The sequence below is a fragment of the Python bivittatus genome, unplaced genomic scaffold (genome assembly GCF_059951505.1).
Source record: "Python bivittatus isolate LINGU-HERP-01145 unplaced genomic scaffold, Pbiv_v1 ctg000020_np1212, whole genome shotgun sequence".
Classification (NCBI taxonomy): domain Eukaryota; kingdom Metazoa; phylum Chordata; class Lepidosauria; order Squamata; family Pythonidae; genus Python; species Python bivittatus.
The window spans coordinates 21,256,290-21,284,030 of NW_028277030.1; the positions used below are offsets into that span (position 1 = coordinate 21,256,290).

The 27,741-nt window shown below is 37.1% G+C and overlaps 1 protein-coding gene across 15 annotated transcripts in view; it reads left to right on the forward strand.

Annotated features, from left to right (window-relative positions):
• PUM2 (pumilio RNA binding family member 2) overlaps positions 1-27,741 on the forward strand; it is an 81,892-nt gene that overhangs the window by 45,730 nt on the left and 8,421 nt on the right. For 8 of the 15 annotated variants that reach the window (XM_025163783.2, XM_007423746.4, XM_025163784.2 and 5 more), the window contains exons 11-18: positions 5,936-6,079; positions 8,093-8,374; positions 10,966-11,202; positions 18,134-18,401; positions 18,931-19,060; positions 24,244-24,378; positions 24,794-24,931; positions 26,712-26,837. In XM_025163783.2, coding sequence (XP_025019551.1) covers positions 5,936-6,079; positions 8,093-8,374; positions 10,966-11,202; positions 18,134-18,401; positions 18,931-19,060; positions 24,244-24,378; positions 24,794-24,931; positions 26,712-26,837 — 1,460 coding nt within the window. The remainder of the gene's footprint in view (positions 1-5,935; positions 6,080-8,092; positions 8,375-10,965; positions 11,203-18,133; positions 18,402-18,930; positions 19,061-24,243; positions 24,379-24,793; positions 24,932-26,711; positions 26,838-27,741) is intronic. The other 7 variants (XM_025163781.2, XM_025163782.2, XM_025163785.2 and 4 more) reach the window with 3 other exon arrangements.

Here is a 27,741-nt window from a genome sequence, read left to right on the forward strand (position 1 = left end):
AAATGAACCATAAATGAAAGGCAGTTCTATGTGCAAGCAGAAGTGTGCTCACTGGACAGCTTGGAGCCAGCACAATTTTAATGTGTTTATCTCAAAATGTATTTAGTATTTGTTATAATATCTAATGCATAACTTAGAACTCAATTCAGCAACATTTCAGAACTCTTTATTTTTTTAAAAAAGGAATTCTGCCTTAATTAAGTTCAATCCATATTATTTATATTTGTGTATATTATAAGTTGATGTTAATACACACATTTAGAACTTTCCTTTGGTTAATAGTAAATTAAATTTGTAGCGTGTGCATTTCAAAATTAGAAACTAGATTGCCGTGCATAGCATTTAAGCTTTGCAATGCAGCTCTATTTTTCTGCTTTTATGCAAACCACAAAGCTGCAACTGGCTATAATGGAGTTTAAAATGTCTCTTTATTGCATAATGGTAAGATTTTGTAAGGCAGTTTAAACTTGCTGATAATATACAGATACGTCTACTTGTTATGGCTGCGTTGCCTATGAATGCAAAGGGTAGCTTTGAGTACTTTTTGCTTGGAACATTTCATCTTCCTAGCAAATGGATTGTTTGATGAAACTCAGAATAGAAGCTGTAACTTTGTGGTTCTCTTTGTGCAATATGACAAGTCAGCTGCTGCCTTGGCCAGTTGAATCATTCCTGTTCATCAGGAATGCAGATTTGGGGATCATTCAGTCAACCATTTCAGATTTCTTTTAGTGGCTGCAAAGGAGTCGGGGAGGCTGTCAGTTCCTTCTTTCCCTCACCCCCATGGAGCAAATTAAAAATCCAGGGTGGTTTGGTCACGGATAGGAGCGGATTATCCATGCACATTTTTGCAGTAGGTAAAACATAACAAGAATACAAATGGAATGCCTAAAGGGACCCATTTTGTGAACATAGTTTGGTACTGCCAAATTTCTAATTGGTCTTACCTCCACTATTAATTGGGTTAGCATGTTCTTCACACACTAGTGCCTCTTCTCTTGATCCAGTTAAGCCTGTTGTGTGAATATTGTATTCACTATATATATTGTAATTTAATTCATTATGGAGTACTTGCATACAAAAAAGAGAACAGTGATCTCTTCCCTACAAACAAAATTTACTGTTGAAATTTAGATATTATATTAGACAAACTTCAGTAGGTATTTAGACAAACTGCTGTTCTGGCACAGATTTGGAAGTGAACACTTTGATTTTGAGCCATTGCATAATATTGCTATTTTTAAGTTTATTTAGAATGTTTTGTTGACTACATTCTAACTATTAAATTAACAACTAAATGGAAGATATAGGAATTCTTAGCATTCAAAGATACAGGTATTCTCATATTGTATTACAGTATTAACTATGCTGCTTAGCTTCATCTTATATCAGTGCCATGTAGTTTCCGTCACATTGAATTCAATTTTAGTTGGCAAATCCAGAGACTGTTTATAACGTTAAGCACTTAAGAGAGAGTCTAAGTGGACCTCATAGCACCTTTTTCTAAGTAAACACATATAGCTCTGTGTAACAAGTACCTATCCATGTATACTTGGAAGTAAGTCCTATAGTATTTCCACTTCTCCCCCCCATTTAAAATTATCCTAGTTAAAGATACAGAGATTTTTGTCCAGTAAATTGCAGTTAAATGTTTTTGAAGATAAAAAAGGTAAATTTGTTTTAAAAAGCATACTGAGCAAGAAAGAATCAAGGCAGTGATATAATGATTAAGCTGATGATGGTGGTGGTTGAAATGGCTTAGGTAAATCAAGAGAGGATTAAATTCAGTGTTATGAAAAAGAAACTAATGCAAAGATTGACAATACTACAGGAAATCACCATAGATCTCAATTTTGGGTATTTCAAGTATATTTTACCTGACTTAGGAACCTTTGAATAAGTAGAGTAGAAATAAAAAATGATATATGCTGTACCACTAGCATGCTCATACTTGTAGAATAATTAAGTAATGCTTTCTTATTAGAACTCAAAGTCACTATGTTGTATATTCCATAAAGTTAAGAATTCTGTCATGAAATTACATCATGGCCATGAATGGCAGTCAGAGGGAAGTGTATTCATATACACCCTTCCTTTAAGAGTAGCTATTCTGCTCTGCTATCCTCCTGACAAGTTCTCTTCTCACTTGACTTCATTCTGCCAGTGGAAATTTCCACAGTAACAAGACAGATATAAACCAACCTTTTTCTTGCTAGTAAGATCCTGATTGCTACAGCTGTTTCAGCTAGTAGGAGAACCAGACAAGAATAACTTGGCATTGTGCCTTAGAATTCTTGCTTATTTTAGAGAAACTTAGTTAATTTTCTTTTTTTACCTCCAGATCACACTTCAGGAATGGAAAAATATGTATAGTGTTAGAACCAGTGTCACCATATTAATTAGAACACATTATGATGCTAATATACTTATTTCTTGTATATCTAGTACTGCTTATGATACAAATTCATTCTGAAGTAAATTGTTATATTACTTTTAACATCCTCTAACAGATTATTCTACATTCTTTACAGAGGAGCAGTGAGCAGAAAGCAGTGAAAGCCTGATCATTTGCTAGCATGTGAAAATGTTAGCGAAGGTAGTAGAACAGAACAGCACAGTTTAGTTTTGTATATGCATCTACAATATGAAACTCAGTAATTCCATTTTTCAGAAGCATATTCTAATGACAATATATAGGTAGTGATGACTTAAATCTGCATCATCTTTTTTGTCACCTTTTTGCCTGTTTGATGTATTTGTTTATTTAAAGTTCATGCTAGAGAGAGATGTATGCAAGACATATAAGATACAATCCTTCCCAGGATTATGTGTGTAGAATGTTGTCACTCAGAACATGACTAGCCATTGCTCTTGAATGGGATGCTGGATCATTTTATTGAAGTTTCTTTCTACTTGCTTTAGTTTCTTTGATAGATTTTAGCATTCTTGATAAAAGGACAGGTACAGTATGATGAGGGACATTTTGCTAGAATTAAAGAGAATTGCAACTATAACTTGATTATATCTGTACTTGTATACATTTTACCTCATCTGACTAGGGGAATGATGGATCATATGGTTTGTGATGCCTTGGGAATTTTCTAGAAGATTTAAATACAGTCCTGCTAAGATTTCCTGGTCTTTATTTGGAATTAAGGAATTTTCATTTAAGAACTCACATAATACAGTTATATCAAACCTTCCTAGTATTTTGGAAGACTTGGAACAATAAAGTACCACTTGAAGCTGAAACATAAGTGCCAGGAAATTCATAACAATTCTGTCTTGGATCTTATTCTATAGCAATGATTAAACAGCTTGAAGTGACCACTTTGCCAACATCATTCTGTAGATCCCTTTTGGGTGGCAACAGGCCTTAGGAGAGGCCATGCAAAGAAATAACATGAAGTATCAGAATAACTCTGCCCTATTTGCAGAACTGTCTCAATTATATTGAATATTTAGACACATTCTAATTAGATTTACTGTTGGTTTGGAGGCAGAAATAACCTCAGACCTCCTGGTACACCACAGTTAGATGTCTGTAATCATGCAGAAATGACTAACTATAACATCCCTCACAATTGACCATGCTAGCTGAAGCAGCTAGGAGTTGTAGCTCAACAGTTTCTAGAAAATCACAAGGTTGTCGTTGCTTTGGTAAATTATCAGAAAATGAGTGGGTGGGGTAATCTGGAAAATTTGACAACTTGGAAAAAAATCTGGTGTGGAAATTACACTGTTCATTCTGGTATTTTTCTGAATTATTTAAGTAGGGATGGATGTAGGATGCCCAAAGTCCTTGGAAAAATTATCTTAGAATGTTTTGCCTGCATGTTACTCTTCTATACCATATTTATGGCCTGAGAAATGCCTAAAGAGTCAGCCTTATCCTTATGTTCTCCATCATGCACATGAATCTGCTAGAGTAAACATTCATGCTTTTGGAATGAGAAGCCATTAAAATGTGGATTACACCTATAACTTTCATTTTTATCTTTTGACTTTGGGGAACTTTTGAAATGCTATGTGCAAAGAAAATGACCAATCTGGATAAAGAAATAACTGTGGCTATAGATTGGTTGTATTTGCCCTGCATGAAGAACTATCAATGTAGTGCTACGTAGCTTGGCACTACATTGGGGGAACCTATGGGGGTGGCGACAGTTGCTCTTTTACACAGTAGGAATAGTATCCCAGTTGCAGCCCTGCCTGGAAAGGGCTGATTTTGCATATTTTGGTAACTTCTGAAATGGACAATCTTAATGTGCTTTGCATGGGACTGCCTTCAGAAATTTCACCTGTTGCAGAATATGGCTGCCCACATAATGGTTGAAACTAGCTAATCAATTTGTGTGATACTGATATTGCTCCAGCTGAATAAGTTCCAGTGCATTTCCAAGTCCTATTTAAAGTTAGGATTTTAACTTTAAAGGTTAAATAATTTGGGCTCAACTTAAAGGAAGTTGTCATGCTTATTAGCTTGCCCATTTTCATCAAGAGAGCCTCTTTACTTGGCATATGCTACCAAGGACTCATTAGAATAACCAACTTGATATTCTATTGTGGGTTTGTCAGAACCCTTTTTTATAAGACTCTATTATTCTTACTAATTTAGTTTGCATTCTTGGGTTACTAGAATCTATTTTCCAAGTACTGTATAAAACAATAGTGGCCATAAGAAAACTTCAGAGTTGCCTAGGTTATTCTTTTTTTTTTTTTCCCATTAGCCAAGGGATCTTGGTATCTTGCATGGGTCAGAAATAGTTTTGACTTTAATAGGTGGAATGTATAAAGTACATTTTATAAAGTAGAAAACCTAAAAGCAGGTGCTTGCTGCTTCTTTCCAATAAGCTTTAGGAGACTGCTATCACAACCTTACACTATTTTGTACCTGATAAAATTTAATTAATATGTCTGAAGTTTACATTCCATCTAATAATATAATCTGATTCATGGAGTCCTTGGTGTTCTCTGAGCGTGGTCATTTGCTTGCAGACATTTCATTACCCAACTAGGTAACTTCATCAGTGAGAGTGAGTGTGGGGTTTGCTTCTTGTTTATATACAGTAACTTGCCCTGCCAGTGTTGGTGGTGTGGTTTTCTCTTTTGTAGTTCTTTGATTAGGGTATGAAAACCACACCCCACCAACACTGGCAGGGCAAGCTACTGTATATAAACACGGAGCAAACCCCACACTCACTCACACTGATGATGTTACCTAATTGGGTAATGAAACGTCTGCAAGCAAACAAGCTCAGAGAGCACCAAGAACTCCACAGTTGAGCTACATATATTCTCTTCTATTGTAATCTGATATAGATAAAGCTGCAGCTAAATTCCCCCCCCCCTTTTTTTTTTTCTTCCCCTGACCAACTTGTTTGATGAAGTGATCAAAACTGTTGACTTCAGCTGGCCTAATAAACATGTTGCTAATATGGACTGCATTTGTAATTATTTTGTAGTTCATCTGTTACTGTTTTACTACATACCTTTTACATATGCTGCTTTGGAACAATACTACCCTAATGCTTCCTTTAAAAGAATAGTAAATACTTCTGTAGCATCATTTTGCCTGGCTAGGAAAAACAATCTGGATCTATCTTGCATTTTTCTCCTAGCTTGGAGAAATCAGAAGTTGCCAGGAGAGTCCTTGAATGTGATGGCAGATGAGTGAGTAAATAGATGAAGGCAGGAGGGAGGGGCAAGTGCAATACCTTATTTGCTCAGTCTGGCAATAATTTATTTAGCCTTAGACAAACATATAAGTAGACTGTATTCTGAGTAATATTTAAGCACAAAAAGAATAGGGTTTTTCAGTTCTAGAAAACAGATGACCAAGCTGCCAGTTTGCTCAAAGTTAAAGTAGCCAGTTAGATGCAAAATGAAATCTGCACTCTAAAACTTATTAGATTGTGTGTTTTGTATTAATTAGGCTATCAAGTGCTAGCCCCCACTGCCTATTATGATCAGACGGGTGCCTTGGTGGTAGGTCCTGGGGCCAGAACTGGACTTGGAGCACCCGTCAGGTTGGTGGCTTCAGCACCTGTTATCATCAGTTCTGCAGCTGCACAAGCAGGTAAGTAGCGCTTCTGCAATTTTATTTTTAAAATGTTCTAACAACTCTTTCCCCTCTTTGCATTCTACTAGATAGTATTATTCAGAATATTTATTTGTTGGCACCTTCACACATAGATGCAAGAACGTTCTGATCTAGGTTATTTTTCTCAACATTTGCATTTATTCTATCATTTGTCCAAGAGGCATAAAAGATTTCAGTTACTGTTTCCTAGATTAGTTCAGAAGCACTCCACATCCTGGCATTCCTTCTTATTTATGGGATTGGGTAGAAAAATGTCTGTATGAAACAACAGTGAACAGAGTTATAAGCAATAGTCTCAGCATGCGATAGTCAAAATAAATTCTTTCCAGCCATTACAAATATATATATATTTGTAATATATATATATATATATATATTATAAAGATTATACAAATGTGCATCGACATTTTAGCTTAAGAGACCTTGCTTAGGATGCAGTTATTGGGACATGGAGAAGTGGTTCAGTGGCTAAACAGCATTTTCCTTCCTTTTGCTATTAAATAATTGGGCATTGCATAGATATTTTCTAGGTAAGTAAAGATATATACTGAATTAATAAAACATTAAGATGTGTTTAAAGTGCTGCACTTTGTGATCATTGTTGGAGATGCAATTCAGGAGTTGAAACTAACGTGTGATTTGTGCTTATCTTACTATTGCAGTATTTGGGTATGAAATTCATAGGATTATCAACATGACTTAGAGTAATTGCTGCCTTTCAAAAAACATTCTTCTTGGCTGTACCCCTGAAATTTAGAATTTATCAAACTCAAGAAGTCTTCATGAAGCGGAGGTGATCACAGGATAAGTCTATACCTGATCTGCCCTAGTGAATTCCTGACACATTACATTCAGTTTATCCACACTTGAATTGGTCTTTATCTAAAAGAGGGGAAAGGAAAGTAGGCCTTCAGGTGCTCTTGTCATTTCTATTTAAACATATTTTTATATTCTATAAGGACTGATAATTTTTAATTCAGACTATATGCTTATGTATTAGCACTTCCTAATGCTTATGCAAGAGGCCAACACTGACTATATTGTTGATATTCCTATAACACTTAAAGATGAATTTAATATTTGTAGTTTTTCTTATATGCATAATAGTACTGCTATCACAATAATTTTGCTGTAGGGGATATTAAGAATTTTTGTTTTGAGCTCTGATTGAAACAGCCTTAATCAAAACATTATGTTGTATTCTAAGCTGGCTGTATTCAAAAGGAGCCTAATGTGGAATGCTTGGAATATTCCACCATAGGAAATATGGGAGTAAGAAGCTTATTTTGCATTCCCTTGATTTTCTTCCTAGAGCCACAAACATAAATAAAGTGATAGTCCATGCTGGCTGCTGCCTATGATCTAGCCTATAGAAAAGAATGGCAAAGGGAATGATTTAAAAAAAAAAGTCAAAGGAAGCTACAGAAGCTGAGCATACGCACAGCACTGTTAATTTCAGGGTAAACTATGAATGGCAATAGCAGCCAAAATATTCTTCTCTGCTATTGACTTGGGGCTTCCATTTCAAGCATTTGGTAACCTGCCAGTATTGCTCAAGAATCAAACAACATAGTCGTTGCATTTAGCATGCAGCATGAAAGTTGAACATCATAAAGGGCATGTAAAGGGCAATACACAGCTCAAAAATAAACCAAAGCACCATTGCATTTGCATTTTAAAAGTTTAGAATCAGAAAATCTCAACAATTTTAGCAATATTTGGCAGAGCCCAGCACAGATCTTTGCATTTGTCCATCACAGGATTTGAGACTTTAGGAACACTCAAAACCACTTGAAACAGCCCCCTTTTGTCTTAAGAAGACAATGTTCTCAGAATACTGATGTCCCCCTAATAATTTTCCTTAAGAATCGTAACTCTTTGTATGAAAAGTTGCCTTTATGAGAAAGTTTATTGAAAGTAGTACCCTATTTCTAAAATTTGAAACTTTCTACATTCCTACTGCTTATTGAAAACCGTGGTGTCTTACAGCTGCTGCAGCTTCAGCTGGAGGAACAGCAAACAATATCACAGGAACCACAAATGGGCTTTTTCGGCCCCTTGGTCCTCAGCCTCAACAGCAGCAACAGCAGACAAACAACAGTCTACAATCTAATTCATTTTATGGCAACAATACCTTAACCAATAATTCTCAGAGCAGTTCACTCTTTTCACATGGTCCTGGTCAACCAGGAAACACCTCTCTTGGCTTTGGAAGTAGCAGCTCCTTGGGAGCTGCCATTGGGTCTGCACTTGGTGGATTTGGCTCATCCGGTAAGTTGTTACTTTTAAAAAAGGAAAACGTGAACAGGTTGTATGAGTTGCTGTGATTCAATTTTTTTTTTCAAATTATTTCTGTGCACTAAAATGCTATATCTGGAATTGAAAGGAAATCAGTTGGACCAACTAGGCCTTGCATATGAGGAACAACTTGTATTAGAGACTGTGAAAGGTAACTCACATTTTTAGGGCTTTTAAATAGCTAATTTTTGTGCTTACATGATCTTGTATTCAAGTTTGTTGCATAAGTGTTACAAGGGTTACTTTTGTCACAGAGGTGGGCAAGAGATATCCTTTCTCTCTCCTTCCCCCTGTCTCCAGCAGCATCAATTATCAGGAGGACTGTTGCTGGAAGTGAACAACAGTTTCCTTTCTTAGAGTTACAAGGATGCTCTCAACATCTGGAGGAGTGTGTTGAGCATTTTTTACTCTTTAAGCCAGACATCTTATAGTATGAAAGAGTAGAAGCAAATACCTTCGATTTCCTACTTGAGGACATTTTGCTTCTGTATGGAGGCAAGGGACTTTCTTTTGCAGTTGTCTTGGAATTTATCTAACATTTGTCTTTCAAACACCTTGCAGTAGGTAAACTTTGTTTAATTGTTTCAGTTCAGAGATGCTAAATCTTGTCATTTTCTATAATTTCTATTGTATAATCTTTATTACTTTGTTCACAGTGTGATAGCACATCCCCCCCCCTTTTAGAATTCATCAGTTCTTAGATTGTGGAAATTACTTTATCACTGGAGAACATGTTTACATATACTAAGGCAGATACGTATGAATAGTTGTTTATTTTGCATAAGTAAAGGCATGAAGAAGCACACACAATTTTGTGCACTGTATAAAAAAGTGAGCTTGCACACCTTGACCTTGGAAAATGTCCCATGTGAAACAATTTTTTAAATATTTAGAGGACTTATTAGAACTCTTCATATTGACTGTTACAGGCAATTCCTCATCACTTTTTTTGTCTTGTAGAATCCGTATTTCGGTTGATGTCCACTGAAATTAGTAAATGGAAAGAAAACACTGTAAAAAGAAAGGGCCTAATAAATACAGTAATTCGTTACATGTTTTTAATTGAAAGCTATTAATAAAAAAATTGGGGATGAAGTTCCAGTGATTTTTACTTAAGGAGAATAATATTCTTAAAATAAACTTTTTAATTGTAGTCTTATTTGCAGTTCTGAATTTTTATGAATAATTAATTCCTATTCTATATGAGCTCAAAGTTCCGCTCAAACAAATCCTGGCTGATTATATAAATAAGTTTATTCAAATCCATAATTAGTTTCTTTAAAAAATAGTATATGACATAGTTTTTTTATACCAATCACTCATTTTTCCCATCATTGCATTTAGAATAGAATACTGTTCTAAACTACACTTAAAATAGCAATTCTCTGAAATACCTTTTTTTTTTTTTTAAATACCTTTGCTTTCTACTCTCAGAACAATTCTCTCAAGTGGACAAGATTGAGACCCTGATTTGTCAGGATCATTAGTGAGCTTGATAGCTGAGCCAGGATTTTAAAATGGGTATCCATATTTCATTTTAAGTTTGCAGGAACAACTCATCCATGCCATATTTTAGTGCTCAATAAATTAATTGGCTTATTGTGCCAACTTAATCTCTTTAAAGATCACTGCAGTTTCTTTTTTCTGCATTAGACTGAAATACACTAAAGTTCTAAATAAAAAATACATTTGCTAAGTAGGGAAGTAAAATTGTAAATTTAGCTAAGCAGCTCAGCATTCATAATAAGTGCTACTTCAAGATTTACATAGGTAAAATTGCTTAGGTGAAACATTCTATAACAATCAGTATACAAGTATAAACAAATATACAAATATTAATTTAAACTCCTAGTCCATACTTGTATGAACACATCCAATTTTGTTATTTATATTTGTTCACCCATCCCTATATTCTGTCTGTGGTCCAAATCATTTTAAGACTTGCCTTCAAAATACCTTAGACTTTTAAAAATTGAATTCCTTCTTTATTTGTTGTTAACCAAGACTGCATAGTGTGGTCAACATGTGTAATTCTGAACAGTGTAGAACCTAAGGGTAATTTTAGTAACAGCTGTAAAACAGGATGAAACAAATTATTATTTAGGCTGTCTGTATACAAAAACTCTTCTTGCATGCCTAAAATATGACTTGAGTAGTTCCCCCTCCCAAACTAGTAATTAAGTTGAAAAGAAAAATGGAAGATATTTGCATAAATTATTTCCACTTAATATTCAACTTCATTGGTTTGTATTAACACACTAAGAAATGCCTAACTATTGGTCCCAAAGCCTGACTCCAGAATACCAAATACTATGAAAATGTTACTAAGTCTTGAGTGAATCAAGACTTGGAGGTTGCTTAAAACTTTTCCGTATCTGAGGAATGCTTGTACTCATTTGTGATTTATTAAATCATGTGTGGTTATCACAGTAATTGTCTCTAGCATAATTTGATTGTTATAACTATTGTGATCATATCTTGTACTGCCCAGCTGTAGGTTGGGTTTGGCTAGGTTTTCTTTGGTTGACACTGTATGTAATAGGGTCTTTTTATTTCTTCTTCAGTTGGCAGTTCTGCAAGTAGTAGTGCCACAAGGAGAGAGTCTCTATCTACTAGTTCTGACTTGTACAAAAGATCTAGTAGCAGCCTAGCACCCATAGGGCAGCCATTTTACAATAGTCTGGGATTTTCCTCCTCTCCAAGCCCAATAGGCATGCCTCTGCCAAGCCAAACTCCAGGACATTCACTTACGCCACCGCCATCACTTTCATCACATGGATCCTCATCCAGTTTGCATTTAGGTAAAAAAAACAAAGCCCTTTTTTGTTTGTATATGTTTGTGTGTATATGTATTTTTATATGTGTATCAATATTTTATGTTGGGTAAAGATGTCAATCTGCCTCTTTGGTAAAATGTTGTATAGGGGGCCTAGTCCCAGTACGTTGCTCAGGGCAGTCACTCTTTAACTGATTGGTCATTGAAAGTAATCAGCTTTGGGAGCAAAGTGTTTGCCCATGCCACCCTACAGATTTGCCACATAAAAATGAAAGACTGATACTTAGAAAAATAAGAGTGGGTTGTTGTGGTGGTGGTGGTGTTGTATGACAGGCAAAGATATATTTTTCCCTGTATCTGTGTTAAACATACGTCTTTTTTTAATGGAGTCAGCTTTAGGCTAATGTTTGGTACATGGTAATGATACAAGTTTTGCATCTTTGTTTAAAAAAAACAAAGCTCAGCAAAGTATGCAGTAAAGAAAACTGCTTTTGAACCAACAAGGTGAATTCACAATAAATCTTACAAACTCACTCTCAAAACAGACAAAGGTGATAATGAAAGGCTTCAGGAAATAGTAGTAGCGTTTAATCTGTAATGTGTCCTTTCCATTACACCTGTAATAATTTCATGCTTGAACCAGTGAGGATGTACATTAGCATGGTTTATATCTAGATGATACTGCTGACTAATATATGTTAAAATTACATTATTTGGGGGGCATGCTTTGCAGTATGTAGTCATATAATTCCCTATTATTATGTATTTAGTGTAAATTGTGAATAAATCACTTTATATGCTTTATAGTTGTGAATGGAACATTCACTAGGCATTTTGCTAGAGAAAGCTTCTCACCATAAATGAGATCTAAAATTTGGATATTAAAAATGTTTCAAATTTCACACAGTATAACTCTCTTAAACTAAATTTGTCCATTATGGCACATTGCCCAAATAAATACTATTTAGTTCAAGCACATGCCTGCAGTGAGGAAAAAATGGACTAAATAATGTTTCCATAATAAAATTATTGCATAGGTAGAAAATATAGGTGCTCTTATATATTGTCATGCATACAGACTTATTCCAGTTACAGTGAAATAATGTTCTTGAAAATGTTATGGTCTTTGCAAGTCTCCAAGTACTCTTGGAGTCGATGGCTGGTGTGGGTCTTCCGGGCTGTGTGGCCGTGTTCTGGAAACTTCCAGAACACGGCCACACAGCCCGGAAGACCCACACCAGCCATCGTATGCCAGCCGTGAAAGCCTTCGACAATACATACTCTTGGAGTCCTAAGGCAGATTGAATGTTGTTGATCACAAAGAAATCTCTACTTGGGAAAAAATGAGGCTCCTTTGTACACTGCTATTTAAATTTGGTCTATACAACATTTGACTGTGCTATATTTTACTTTTTTACCTGTCCCTGGTTTTTCTGCAGTACCATTCTCATATCAAATAATGCAATGTCTTTCACCGCAACTTCAATCCTTATCCATCTGGAAGGCTGTTGCTAAAAATAGGGATTTTCAGAGCAAGAAGAAAATAATTATGGGTGAAGCCCCCCATCCCTCCTGTGTCATTTATGCACATAGATCTCTGGATTCTACCCAGAATCAGACATTATATGAAGTATTTATATTGTGATCCTAAGATCAATTATTACTCCAAGATAAATAACATCTCATCAAAGTTAATGCACTTCAAGCTTCATAAGCAGATAACCAATTTCACTTGTCTGATATGCAAATTGAACTCTTCAACAAATGCTGACGTATACTTTTTTGTGAATTAAACATTACTTATTTCACGTAGTTTGTACTATATGACTGACTTTGCTTCTGACTGGTCATGGAAAGGAGCAAAAGATGAATGCAAAATATTTCAGCCTTGCTTATTGTAAGTGCTAGGTTTGGAACATCTACTGGATTCTAGTGTTCCAGTAACAGTTTTAACTGATTGTCGTGTTCTCAGCCACATGAGCATAAGCTTTCAAATTAATTTATAGCAAACAGTTTTAAAACTTAAAATGCAGTATGATTCCCACTCTATCTCGTTTACTCACTATATCTGCTGTAGCATTTTGTGTTTGATCTAGGTTATAGAAATCACAGACTATGGAGTAAACAGCACTTGTCATTAGACTTAAGTGCAAATGCCTGAATCTGTGTAGACTTTGAAAAATAGCTGACTTTTAAAATAAAAATTATATATTTCAGATGGTGGCTAGCCCTCGACTGATGTTATTCTATGTTCATGCAATTCTAAAACTTATCTTCTTGAGACAGTTTAGATAAACTGCACATTCTGAAAAACACTTTTAAGACTTTCCACAAGAATTGTATATGTGTATATCTGTTCATAAATAACCTTGCAAAATGTGCCATGTTAAAATTTACTCGGAGATATATTGTCAATCAAAAATATTTTAATATTTGAGTTTTAAAACATTAGCTGAAAGTATTAAAATGCATAGCATATTTAAAACTAATACATTTTTATTTATAGTTTGTGGAATGCAAGCATTATTCAAATTCTTAAAAGTATAGAAGTAAGTTTTTATTGAAAGCAGATGTTTAATAAATAATGTCTAAATTGTAGGATAGACCCTCACCTCTTCTCTTCCTCCAGCAGAAGCACACTCCTTAGCAGAATCCTGCTCAGGATGCTCTGCTAGTAGAAGAAATCTCCCCCCCCCCCAACAGCTATATTACCATGCTAGATCTGATATTTTTCTGAAAAGCCTGCAGCCCTGCAGAATACATTTTTGCATGCATAGAGATTTGCAGTGGGAGGGGAAACAATTATAGCAGCTGCATGAACCATAACTAAGAATGTAGCTCCTTTAACACTTCAAAAAGAGATGCCTTGCTCATTCTTCTGAATGCTTTGCACACCCCTAAAAACTAATATATCTTGGATCAAAGGCTTCAGATCAGCCTCAGAGACCCTTTGATAAAAGAGGAGTTTCAATAGCAGATTTTCCTTGTGGGCATTGGAACTCTCCCTTGATATCCGAGGGGCAGAACCACCTGTCCCAGGGCTCATAGGATTGTTGCCATAAAGAGATAAACTCTTATGTTCTGAATAGGTTGTAGAGAAAGATCATTATCTGTTAACTTTTTGTAACTATTGCCATATGAAAAAGTAGGGAGAAATTTACCTGCCATGAGGGTTCTTTCCACAGAAAGAAGTTTCTAGTTGTCTATTTCTAACATTATGCTAGAAAAAATAACAAGCTAATACTTTAAGCAGTTTAAAAGTATTTCAGAATAAAAGTTCATTTCTTTTTTTATTTTTGGTGTATTAATCTTTGTTCTGCTCATTTTAACTAATTGTTATTGCAGCATTTTTGCTCACTCCCTGCTTCTTTGCCTTTCCTTGCTCCATTTCCACCTGGACCAATAAGCTGTTGCCACCTCTGCTAATGTTATGCCTCCCATTGTTCTATCATGGTCTTTCCATGTGTTACAGAGTTCTTCTCATAAACTTATCTATTTCTTTGTGTAATTATGGAGTTGATGATAAAATGGATTTATTCATGGATTATTTTATAGAAAGCCTAAGTCTGGGTATTCTGTAGAAAATAAAATGAAAGTAAACTTGTATCTATTCCATACTTAGTAAAAACTGTCAAATATTAACAGAAAAAATTGTTTCCAGGGACAATTTTCCGAATAAGATTAGTAAGATATTTTTGATACACTAATTATCATGTGCTAGATGCATATCTAGTCACATGACACATGTTTTTAGTAACTTTGGTTAACGCTGCTATAAAATTTTATAAATGCATACATTTTATAAAAAATTATAAATACCTAGTTCATGGGTTTTTGCTTAAAAACAAAGCAAATTGTGTGCAAGGTAGTCCTGATTTGTTTATTTTGCCTTGATTGTGTGCGCTGATTACATCATTAAATCCATAAGAATTTCATTCCCATATAAATCTATTACTGCAGATGCAGACTTTAGATATGTATCTGAAATATTGGAAATGGTACATAATGCTTTTCTCTTAATACTGAATGAACTTTGCTGCCACCTTGTGGCTTTACATTATGAACTTAATGTACTTTGACAGGATTTCAGCTATTTCCTATGCTCCTATTAATAACTTTACATACATAATACATTTCCTCTGTACTCAGGGGTATCTCCAGAACAAGAATTTTTTATTTTTGTTTGTCAGTACTTTCAGAAAAGGAGCAGAAGGAATCTTTGGGATCTAGTTTTAGACACAAAGTTATTTCCGTGTTCTGCCCCTTTTAAATAAATAATGCAAAGCCATGTATGTTTTTTTTTTTTTTAATTTTGTCAGATGGACATCACTGTCATGTTTCTAAAAACAGAGAGGGTTTCCATAATCTGTAAAAATAAGTGGGTAAGTCTGGGTGGTTTGGATGGTTTAAGTGAAGTCTAGTTGGTAAAATTCAGAAAAAAACATGACTAGAATTTTGTGACAGAATGGATGCTTCCCATTGTTGCCTTCAAAAGACATCTTCATGGATTTGGAGTCCCCTCTGCAGCTGTATGGGATATGGCACAGAGGAAAAGAAGGAACAACTTTGAGCTCCTCTCTTGGTGCAAGTAGAAGGGTCTTCTGTTCATGCAGGAGGCTCTTCAGATCCCATTCTTCTTTGAAACTACAGTTTCAGGTTTAAGCTATTAAATTTTAATATAATCTTCGGCTTACATGCATTTAACTTTGTAAATACATTTAATCTGAAGTTTTGAATTTGTTTTCTGTAGCAAAATAGTTTTTATAAGGCAGTAAATATAATACATTTCATGATGAAATTGCTGGTTCATCACAAACTAATGTTCCAAATTCTACAAAACATTTGAGTTGTTTCAACTGCATTACTACTGCATTACTATAGTAGTGATCTAATAAGCTCTTAATATCATGATGTATTGATGCTGCATTCAGTCAAGATAAAATTAACTCCTCCTCTCTTTTCCTGAGCTGCCCACACATCCTTCCAAAAAAATTTTCTTGGGAGCTTGCCTGTATTGAATTTTCAGAAGTTTTCAGTAGCTGTTCCAGATCCCATGCCATTCAGGAAGGCCTTTCATTCCTGAGAGTACCTTTTTTTAAGGGACTCTGAGTAAAGCAGGATGTAAAGAAGTCAACTTGTACTAATCTTTGTTACATGCATGTTCATCTTGGTATGGCTATATAATTTTTTTAAATGAATTAGAGCAAACAGTTGAACAAGTAGAAAATGTATTGAGCAACCAATTTCTTCCCTTAAAATATTGAATGATTCCTGTGAGCTGTCCTCATGAATACATTGGAGGACATCTTCCAGTTCTCCAGCAGAGTTTGTTGGAAGGGAGAGAAGAGAATCTTTTGTAGGACTAACTTTCCACTCATGCAATTGTATCTATCTTAACCAATGATGTCTTATATAAACATTTGTCACCTTTCATGGACAATTAGATAACCAATCCACATTGTTTAGAATTATATATTTACTATGACATAATAGATTCTTCTCCCATGCACAAACAAATCTTTTTAATAGTTACATCAAAATGTGCCCATCCCCCTGTATTCCAGATAGATAAGAAACTTTCTCTAGTTTCACATCTGATCTGTTAATTCACATGATTGCTGCCAAGGTGGTTAAATTGGAAGGTGTTTGTCATAGATTTTTAAATGTATAAATCATATGCATTGAATTGGCATGCTTTGAATGCTGGCTAGTACACATAGATGAAAATATCTTGTTTGCCAACACTTCAGGTTCAGTGGTGTCTTCCAGTAACAACTATTTGAGTGAGGACACAACTGTATCTCCAATAGAAGAGAATATATGTAGCTTGGGGTTGAACTCTGGAGTCCTTGGTGCTCTCTGAGCTTGGTTGTTTGCTTGTAGACCTTTCATTACCCAACTAGGTAACATCATCAGAGAAAGTAAGTGTGGGGTATGCTCTCTGTTTATATATAGTAGCTTACCCTGCCAGTGTTGGTGGGGTGTGGTTTCCTCCTTGGTCGTTCCTTGATTAGGGTATGAAAACCACATCCCCACCAACACTGGCAGGTCAAGCTACTGAATATAAACAGGGAGCAAACCCCACACTCACTCTGATGATGTTACCTAGTTGGGTAATGAAAGGTCTGCAAGCAAACAACCAAGCTCAGAGAGCATCAAAGACTCCTCAATTGTATCTATCTGTTGTTATTTATTTATTGAAATGTTTTCTTTGGTGAGTTGTAATGTTCTAGTTACTTTTGCTCTTTTATTTATATTTTATGTTAACTGCCTTGAGCACTGTTGACAGAAAGAATAATTTTAATAGTTTGTTTAGGAAAGAGCATTGAGGGGTGCTTTAAGAGTTATTTTAATACAAGTCATAATAAAGCAGATAAAAGCAGGATTTAGTTTGAGCAGGTTTTGGAGTTATGCTAAAAAAGCATTTGTATGTTTGTGTGTATGTGTTATAGAATATTCAAGATCTCTAAACTTAATAGGATAATTTGTTGTTAATGCTAATTCCTTAGAGGAGAGTATAGCCTAATGTAAGGAGGAGAGATTAAGTTATTTAATGTGTGCCACCATGTGAAAGGTTTGAAAAGGGGTAATTGTTTGCTTTAATGTATGGTTAACTTAATATACACACAATTTGCCCAGTAATTAAAGTTATATATCCTTTTGTGGAAAAACACTAATATCCAGAAGCTTGTTACTGAGTTTGTTATATTGGAGTTGTTGTGCTGGAGATGTTTCAACTGGTAGCTATTGCATTTTAGGCTTCAACTTTTAAAATTATGATACTTAGGATAGAAAGGAACAATCAGGATTTCTTTTATTCCTTTCTCTCATAAGTAACATCTGGACAAGACATTAAGAAAATGTGAAGAGACGCTAATTCTAGCTTTCCTTAGTTTGATTACAATTTAAGTAGAGCATTCTTAAAACTTCTTACTAATCAAACTGCTTCATTGTAGGGGGACTGACCAATGGTAGTGGTCGCTATATTTCAGCAGCTCCTGGAGCAGAAGCAAAGTATCGCAGTGCTGCAAATACCTCCAGTCTTTTCAGCTCCAGCAGCCAGTTATTTCCTCCCTCACGACTACGTTACAGTAGGTCTGACATTATGCCTTCTGGACGGAGTAGGTTATTGGAGGATTTCAGAAACAATCGCTTTCCTAACCTTCAACTAAGAGACCTTGTTGGGCATATAGTTGAATTTTCACGGGATCAGCATGGCTCTAGGTAAGCATGTACAGTATAGCCCTCCTGAATAATTAGGGGAATATGTATTTCATTTAGTAATGTCTTTGAGAAATATATTGAATTTTGCATATTTTAATATTCATCATGTAAATACCTCAGTAATTCTTATTAAAAGTCTATTCATTCTCAGTGTTCCCAGAGACCTAAGTATGGGAATTCAGTTTGGCATTCATTACAAGATGGTGTACACAATATGAGATCAAAGTTTGTTTTCGAAAGCGAATCAGAGCCCACTTAAACTGATTGTACCCCATTGAAATTGGACTGATATGGTGGTAAATAATAGAAGCTGTACTTAACTTTGCTCCAACACAATCTAAAAGTAGCTTTCCTTTTACTATTTTCCAATATTTCATCAACAAAATAATTAAAATAGAATTCTGAATGTGTATGTGGAATTCAGTTTCTTATTGGCTTGATTGATTATAGTCATCAGTACTGTACATTAAAGGCTTTAAGTACTTGCCATATTTATTTATATTGGCATGTACATTTCTGACATTTACAGATTTATACAACAGAAATTAGAGAGAGCTACTCCAGCTGAGCGCCAAATGTTGTTTAGTGAGATTCTCCAAGCAGCATATCAGCTGATGACAGATGTGTTTGGAAACTATGTAATACAGAAGTTCTTTGAGGTAAGTGTGTTAAGAGTATTGTTTGAAATTTTAATCATCTGAATGTATTTAAATGGAAGATGATTCAGAGATGGAAAACTTAATAAACCTTGAGGTAGAGTTACTTAGGGGTAGAGTTACAAGCAATGGAAATAAAAGTTAAGCATGCAATTTTTTTTGCCTGTCCTGCATAAACAGCTACAGAACAGAACTCAGCAAATAAGCAGCAGCAGTGGATTAACTTTTAACACAGCTCATAAACAACATACAGGTAGTCCTCACTTAATGACCACTCGTTCAGCAACTGTTCAAATTACAGTGGTGCTAAAAAATGGACTTGCGACCCGTGCCTGAAGTTATGGCCATTGCAGCACTCCCACAGTCACGTGATCAAAATTCGGGCACTTGGCAGCCCGCCCACACCTACGACCGCAGGGCGCTGAAGATCCCCCCACCCACCTATCTCCCCGCCTCCATTCTATGCCCTTTTGGCCACCCTGCACAGCGGCACTTGGCAGCAGCACTGGCTGGGGCTGAAGTAGAGGCTCAGAGCCTTCAGCAATCTCAGCCAGCTGCCACCGCTCCCCAGGCCTCTACTTCAGCTCCAGCACCACTGCTACCACTGAGAAATGCTGCCTCAAGACCTACATCGTGGCCAGCTACCCCAGCACCATTGCACAAAGCCCTAGTTGCCCCCACCGCCCTGCGCTCCACAGGCTCTGCCATGCCCAGCTGACCTTTGATATTTTCCTCCCACTGAGGCATGCCTGGCCTGGCCCTACTGTATGCAAGGCAGCTGCTGGCATGCCAGGCCTTCCTCCCAAGGCCATTCATGTCATTCCTTCTCCAAATCACACATCCCATTCTCGCGAACCTTCGGAAACCTTCTGGTCTTCCCCAGGTCTCACATGAATGGGCGCGCTATTTGGAGAACAGCAGGAGCCCCATTCTCATGGTGATTTGGAAGACCTCATTCTCCAAATCACGTGCTCCATTCCTTCTCCAATAGCATGCCTGTTCTCATGAGACCTGTGGAAGACTAGAAGGTTTCTGAAGGATTGTGAGAATGAGAAGCATGATTTGGAGAAGGAATGGGGCACGCAATTTGGAGAAGAAATGGTGTGAGCGGCTTGGAGAACATCGCGAGCAGCCTTGGGAAGACGTCCTGGTGCAGTCAGCAGCTGCCTCACATATAGTGGGGTCCAGGCTGGGTGCACCTCTTCAGCGAGAGGAAAACTCTGAAGGTCAGCTGGGTGCAGCAGAGTCTGTGGAGTGCAGGGCAGCATGGGCAACTGGGGCTTTGCACAATGGTGCTGGGGTGGCTGGCTGCAGTGTGGGGCTTGAGGTGGCATTTCTCAGTAGCACTGGCAGCGCTGGGGCTAAAGTAGATGTTTGGGGAGGTGGCAGTTGGCTGAGACTGTAGAAGGCCCCGGGCTGCTTCAGCCCCAGCCCTGGTGCTGTCGCCACTGAGTGCCTCTGTGTGGGGTGGCCAAAAGGGCATAGATGGGGGGGGGGAGATAGGCAGATGGGACAGTTGCAGTGCCTCTGCGGTTGTAAACACTACTGGGCCAGGTTGGGGCATCTAAGGCTTCCCAGGGTACAGCAGCTTTGCACTGCACTGCAGGAACCCCCAATTCATACTCAGCCTGCGCTGGGCCTCCCAGGGCCTTCCCCATCCCTCTACGGCACCCCTGTGCTCCTTACCTGAGACTCCCTCCACTTAATGACCCACAATTTTCAGTTAACAACAGCAACTGGGAGTGCCAGGATTGCGGTCACTAAGCAAAGTGGTCACATGACATCTCACTTTACGACCACATCACTTGGCAATGGAAATTCCAGTCCCAATTGTCATTAAGCAAGGACTATCTGTAACAGTAAAATACATTTTTCTGGCTGTTGGCTTGAGGTTTCTTTCTAATACATATGCATAATGTATATGTTTTGTACTTGACACTTGAAAGCTCAACAGGATAATAACCTTATCTATAATTCACATGCACAGTGCACATATTTTATTGGCTAAAAAATAAATGCAACATATAGAATACATAGAGGCAACAATGTAATCCAGGGACTCTCAACTTCTCCATAGCACAGAACTGGTAAACAGGAAGTATACCTACCTGTCAGGTAGGCAACAGTGTTTATCTTTTCTGAACAGTTAGCTATCACCTTTGATGCAGCATCATACAGCCTTAGAACCAGCATACTCTAACCTTTACTGGTTGGTCAGAAGGGCCTAGCCATGTTTGTTAGGGGGAAGGTAGGTAGTGGGTGACTACTGGTGGTCTGAGGGTGAGAGAAGGGCGTAGTTCTTAACTACCTTCCACTAGCATGTTGGGAAGTTCAGTAGGGGGAGACTGTTCTTGAGGAAAACCAGCTGTTCCACCAAGTCAGTATCTGAGCATGAAACATGGAATGTCACTTGCCTTGGAGAACACAGTGTGTCAGTGTGCAATCATTGATAAATCTGGCTAGATATGTGCATTGATGACTAAACTCTGTTTTGCCATTTCACCTTCCTCTGGCTTATGGAGGAACTATAGAACATACCCAAGGAGATAACAGTTACCGCATAATCCCACCCTTTTTGATGAGCCAAGAATCCCTCCCCTTCCGCCCCACACAATGGGGTATATTTTTGTGCTTGCCAAGGAGTGCCCAGTGTTGGATCTGGTCCCCTGATTGCCACTGATGCCAGAGTTGAAATATGCCTTGATATTCCAGCTGCTGCCTCCTACCAACAGCCTAATCTCTTGACCTCTGCCTGGGCCACATTTAGAACTTTATTGCTGATGATCTTCTTCTTCACGTGACTACTCTACCACATAGCTACTTCAAAGAGTATGTGATGCTAGTTTTCAGTCAGTCTGCCAAGGTTTTGCCTTCTTCAGAATCCAACTGAAGTTCAGAGAAATAGCTATGAGCAGAATCTGGATTAGTTTAGAATGGCATGACAAATGTGAAGATGAACTTTTACTACAGTTCATTAGGGAAGCATGCCTCTGTCTGGCCATGTTGTGTACCACTACCTCAGGTAGCCATTTAAACAAGGTAGACAGACTTCTTTTGCACTGTGACACAGAAAGCAGGAATCAGAATACTGACTTCACTCTGCCTCCTTTTCACACAGTGATAACACTACTTTGTAATTTCATTGTACTTCTCCATAAGATTCCAAATAATAATACAGGGTGACTTTGGGACTGGCCACTTTTAGACCAGGATTTCCTACCCAGTGAGGTAGAAAATGTTGGCCCTTCTGTCAGTGAACCTGAACCCATGACTTAGATTTAGCTGCTCTAACTGCCAGCCATCACCCATTCTGGTTGTGGCCCACTACATCTCATCTGCAGAATGGGAGAAATCCATTACCTTCGAGTAAAGTAGCATCTGCCTATTCCTGATAACCTGCAGCACAGGAGATGCTACACAGTATAGACTTTTGTACTGATGCAGTTTCTGTACTATATTCTGACAATCTAATTAATTCCTTCTAAATAAACAAGCAGGTCTGGAGAGTGGGTTGGAGTGTAGAGATGTAGGTGGGATGTAAATTAAAAGGAGGTTCTCTATCTTTCCCTTCTTTTAACTGTTCCCTGTACTGCTTAGTAAGTAAAGTTGTATAAGAAAAACATTACTAACTGTAAGGAATAGGCTGGGAAGGGGGTTACCTGTGCACGTAACCATTATTCACCAATGAATTTCTGTGATTGTATCTGTGATTGCCAGCTCAAGATTGCCTCTATGAGTCAACAATCACAAATGAATCTTACTATTTAACATGTGCTCACTGACTGTTTCTCAGCCTCTTCCTTCGTTTCTTTACCAGCTCCAGTCAATAGCAGCAACAATGGAACTTGTGCCTGCTGCTTGTTGACTAAAGCAGTCTCCGGTTTTCCATAGCTTAGAGAATTTTTTAAGCCAGTTGTGAATGTTAAAACAGTTAAGAATGTGAAACAAAACAGACCATTTTTGTCTCAAACTTGAGACAAAACCCTGGAATGCAGGGTGTTTTCTTCTGCAATCAAGAACACTCTATGGTTGTTCCAAACTCAGAATATTTTGCGCATCCCTAGTTTGAAGCACTTACATGCTGGATCTCAACTTTTAAAGTAGCTCCCAGATTAATGTTAAAAAATTAAACATCTTATACCTCTAACCCAGGGGTGCTTAACTTCCAATCCATGCAACTCTTGGGGAGTATTTCTGCAGACTCTGAATGGGGTGGATGGCACAAAAAGATTAAGCTCCCCCTAAAGCAACCATTTCAGACCATACTAGCTTATTTCAGTTGTGTTTCTTGCTTATCTTCCTTCATTATTCTGTAACTAGGAAACAAAAATTGAAATCTACCCTACATCACTTCCCTAGGATTTGAAAATCCTAGGGGAAAGGGGACAATTTCCCCACCCTAATCAATATCACTCTGAAAGCATCAATTGTATGCATCCTGCAAGAGTGAAGAATTAGGCTTTTTTTAATCTTACATTTTTTGAGAGGGCCAGTATTATTTCTATGTGAGATACAAAGGATTTTATTACTTAGTTCTGTATTAGAAAGAAATGCTGATAATTTAAAATTCATAAAATCAAGTTTCCGTGCCTCAGAACCATTTTGCTTACATGAGCCATAAGGAACCTGGAGTATGTAACAACTCTTAACATCCTCCTCCTTTGGTCATGCTTGCTGGGACTGCTGGGAGTTGTAGTTCTACAACAACTTGTATACAGGTAGTCCCCAGTTTAAGAACAAGTTCCGTTCCCAAGGTCTGTCCTTAAGTCGAATTTGTATGTAAGCCGGAACAGTATTACTGTATAATACTGTGTAAGTAGTATTGTGTGATGAACTTGAACCATTGTGTCTTTAACTTGAATTTTGCTACAATAAGCTCTGTTCTTAACTATGGGTTGTCTGTAACCGAGGCGTTCTTAACCTGGAGACTACCTGTACATGAAAACTGGAGTTCCTTCATTGGATGATTTATTTCTAAGATTGTAAGTTATATATGCAGTTAATTTTCAGGTCATGAAATAGAAATCCTTGGGAAAAGACATAAGGGAGCTTCTAGCACTAACAAATGACAAAATGGCTAATAATGTAGATGCTTTTCATGAAGTTTTTACACTTGTACTTTTCTGCAGATGAACATGTAGAGGAGAGTTTGGGTTTTTTAAACAGTGCTTTCACTTTCATTGTAGTTTGGAAGCATTGACCAGAAGTTAGCACTTGCAACGCGCATTCGTGGACATGTTCTCCCATTAGCTCTACAGATGTATGGTTGTCGAGTCATTCAGAAAGCTTTAGAGTCTATTTCACCTGACCAGCAGGTAATTGTAAGTTAGATCAATATTTTGCTTTATATTTATAACCAAAATATAATCTCTTTTGCCTAGTTCTGAAAGATGCCTATAACACTAGTCTAATTATTTTTAGTTTAAGAATACTCTTCTTTGAGTAGAGCTCAATTCTTGTTGACTTCATATAGGTTGACTGGCAAAATGCAGAAGTGGATTATCATTGCCTTCTTAGATGTTATTTTAACTTCTCAGTCTAGCTTTCAGCTCTGGGACTTTCTGGTGGTCTCCCATATGAATGCTAACCAGGACAAACTCTACTTCGCTTTTTGATATCAGCAAACATCAGCTAGCTGTTTCTATCTATCTAGGCAATTATTTATAGAACTATTTTGTGAGAGGAACATCAACTAAGGACATGTATAACTTGATCTTTCATGTTATTTCTTCGTAGAATGAAATGGTGAAGGAACTAGATGGTCATGTCCTAAAATGTGTTAAGGATCAAAACGGAAATCATGTGGTACAAAAGTGTATTGAATGTGTTCAGCCACAGTCACTCCAATTTATTATTGATGCTTTCAAAGGACAGGTAATTTTTCATTTATTATTTTGTGAATGAGGAATGACTTCCATAATTCATAGTTAGACAAATGATAATCATTTGCGTATAGCTTCAGTTTTGATCTTGTGTTATATAGCCTTTTATTCCCAAAGAGATTTTTACTTGGTGCCTATACTATAATTCTTTCTGCATGTACTGAAAATAATTTAGTTTAGTTTATTCAATTTACAGTCATAGACCAAAAAATACAAAAAGAGAGATAAAGAAAAAGGAAAAGTATGTCTTCTGGATAAAAGGAGGATAAAAGGATAAAATTCTTATCCAGGAATACAGTAGTTCTCTTAGTGGGTCAAAATTTGACTTCTGATCTTGAAAGCAGCATAGCAAAATTCAGCTACTCTCAAAGTTGTGTACTGAAGAGCAAACAGTAACTGGATATAAAAACGATCTGTATGTCCTGGAAAGTCCACTAAAAGAGGTGCAGAAAACTTTTTAATTCACCTAGTGTTTATAATATTTTAGTTTTAAATATGTATTAGTGTTAGATCTTTATTTTATTCAGGGGCTGCTTTAATTTGATCTAGATTTTACTTCATTTTTAAATAGATTTGTGGATGTTAGAAATCTGACTAAAACCCACTTAACACATGATCCAGGATGCAAAATGCTTCTGATCATAGAATTCTAGTATACATTTTTTCCACTAAAGACACTTGCTGATCATCTATATTTTGATTGTCTAAATCACCAAATAAAGTTGCTTACTGATGAATGTTGAAAACAATCAAAAATTGAAATTCCAAAACTATTGTGCTTTGACAAATTAATTGTGTGCTGAGGTGGGTAAAGGCCTTTCTCATCACACATAGCTTGTTATTTCAAAACTGGGGCTAGAGATATGAGAACAGCATTCCCACTGCTTTTGACTTATCACTTGAAGATTTTTCTAGGAGGTGCCATTAACCATTCCATTATTTAACTTCATATGTACTGCACTATGCAGAACTTCCTACAGGTAGTCCTTGACTTACGACCATTTGTTTAGTGGCTGTTCAAAGTTACGATAGCGCTGGAAAAAGTGGCTTACGGCCATCGCAGCACCCCCACAGTCACATGATCAAAATTTATGACCGTCCCCCTGGTCACGTGATTAAAAAACTATTTATGATGGTTGCAGTGTCCTGGGGTCACGTGATCACTATTTCTGATCTTCCCAGCTGGCTTCTGACAAGCGAAATCAATGGGGAACCACTTGATTCTAACTATGTGATTCACTTAACAACCACACAGTGATTCACTTAATGACTGTGGCAAAAAAAGTCATAAAATCAGGTGCGGTCATGTGATGCCTTGATTGATGACAGCACCGCTTAACAACAAATTTTCTGGTCCCTATTGTGGTCGTAAGTCAAGGACTACTTGTGCCAGGTCTGAGAGATGGAATGTTTCAGAGTTTTCTAGAATGTCCCATTCCTGGATTGAGTAGATTTCTAATTATTGTTTCTGTAGGTGCATTTAATAATATCTGTCTTGTCACTATGTTGCTTTATCAAGGAGAATTGTAAACTATCCAAAATGCATTGGAGAATAAAGACAGATATTCAGTATATTCAGTCATTGTTCTTGAGTTTTTTTCTTGAAATGAAACAGTCTCTGCATCAGATGTTACTGAATACATTCCTTGAGATATGTAGAACTGAAATTTTCCCATAATCTGACATCAATAGGGATGGGGATTTATCATTCTAAAGATTTCACACAGGTATGAGATAATACATTCTAATAATTAAAATCTTGTTATTTTAAGGTATTTGTGCTTTCAACTCACCCTTATGGCTGCAGAGTAATTCAGCGTATTCTTGAGCATTGCACTGCCGAACAGACCTTGCCAATTTTAGAAGAACTGCATCAGCACACAGAACAGCTTGTGCAGGTTGGTGTGTACTGAAATGCCAAGATGAACATAAACAATTGCAAAGTGATCATCTTAATTGGATAATATTGGGAAAAATGGATTTTGGAAAGATGATGCGTATGATTTCGTTAGGCAGGGGTGTGAATATAGGCATGTGGCTATAATGTGATCAAAGCTAAGATTAAGCTTTTTAGCCAAGCTAAAAAACATGGTATGTTTTTATTTTATGACCTGGCTATGGAGACCACTAGGAAACAAAGGCAAGGTGCAGGAGAGCCCACAAAGCCCAACCTCCTGTTTTATCTCCTGGTTTGGAAGTCACAGGGTCTCAATGGCTCAAAATAAGTTTGGCCTGCCTTGGCTGGCCTGTGATATGCAACACTTCCTGGACCAGGATGCTTGGCTACAACATGCTATACTCTAATAGCCTCCTAGTTAGACTACTGAAGTGAGCTTTATGTGGGTCTGCCCTTTAAGAACACTCAGGAGCTGCAGCTAGTGCAAAAATATCTTTGGAGACCATTTAGTACTGATTCTGGATTAATTGCACTAGCTGTTTATCTATTGCTTGATTGCATTACATTTAAGGCCCTGTATGTTTAGGACCTTAATACTTGAAGGAGCACTTTCCTAGTACGCACCTGCTCAAAGATTAAAATTTGCAAGGCAGGGGGCATGTCCTCACTGCTTCACAGTTGGAAAAGATTATTGTGGAAAGATATGGGAGGGGACACTCTTTCTTGTGGCATGCCAGCTTTGGAATGCCCTTCCCTTAAAGATAGGGCAAATGCTAACATTGTTTTCAACATCAGGTGAGGACCTAGCTTTTTGCTCATTTATATGGGCCTGAAACAGCCACAACCGATCCATGCCTTAGTGCCTCATGTGAACATTTATGCCTCTCCACCAGGGATGTGCAGTT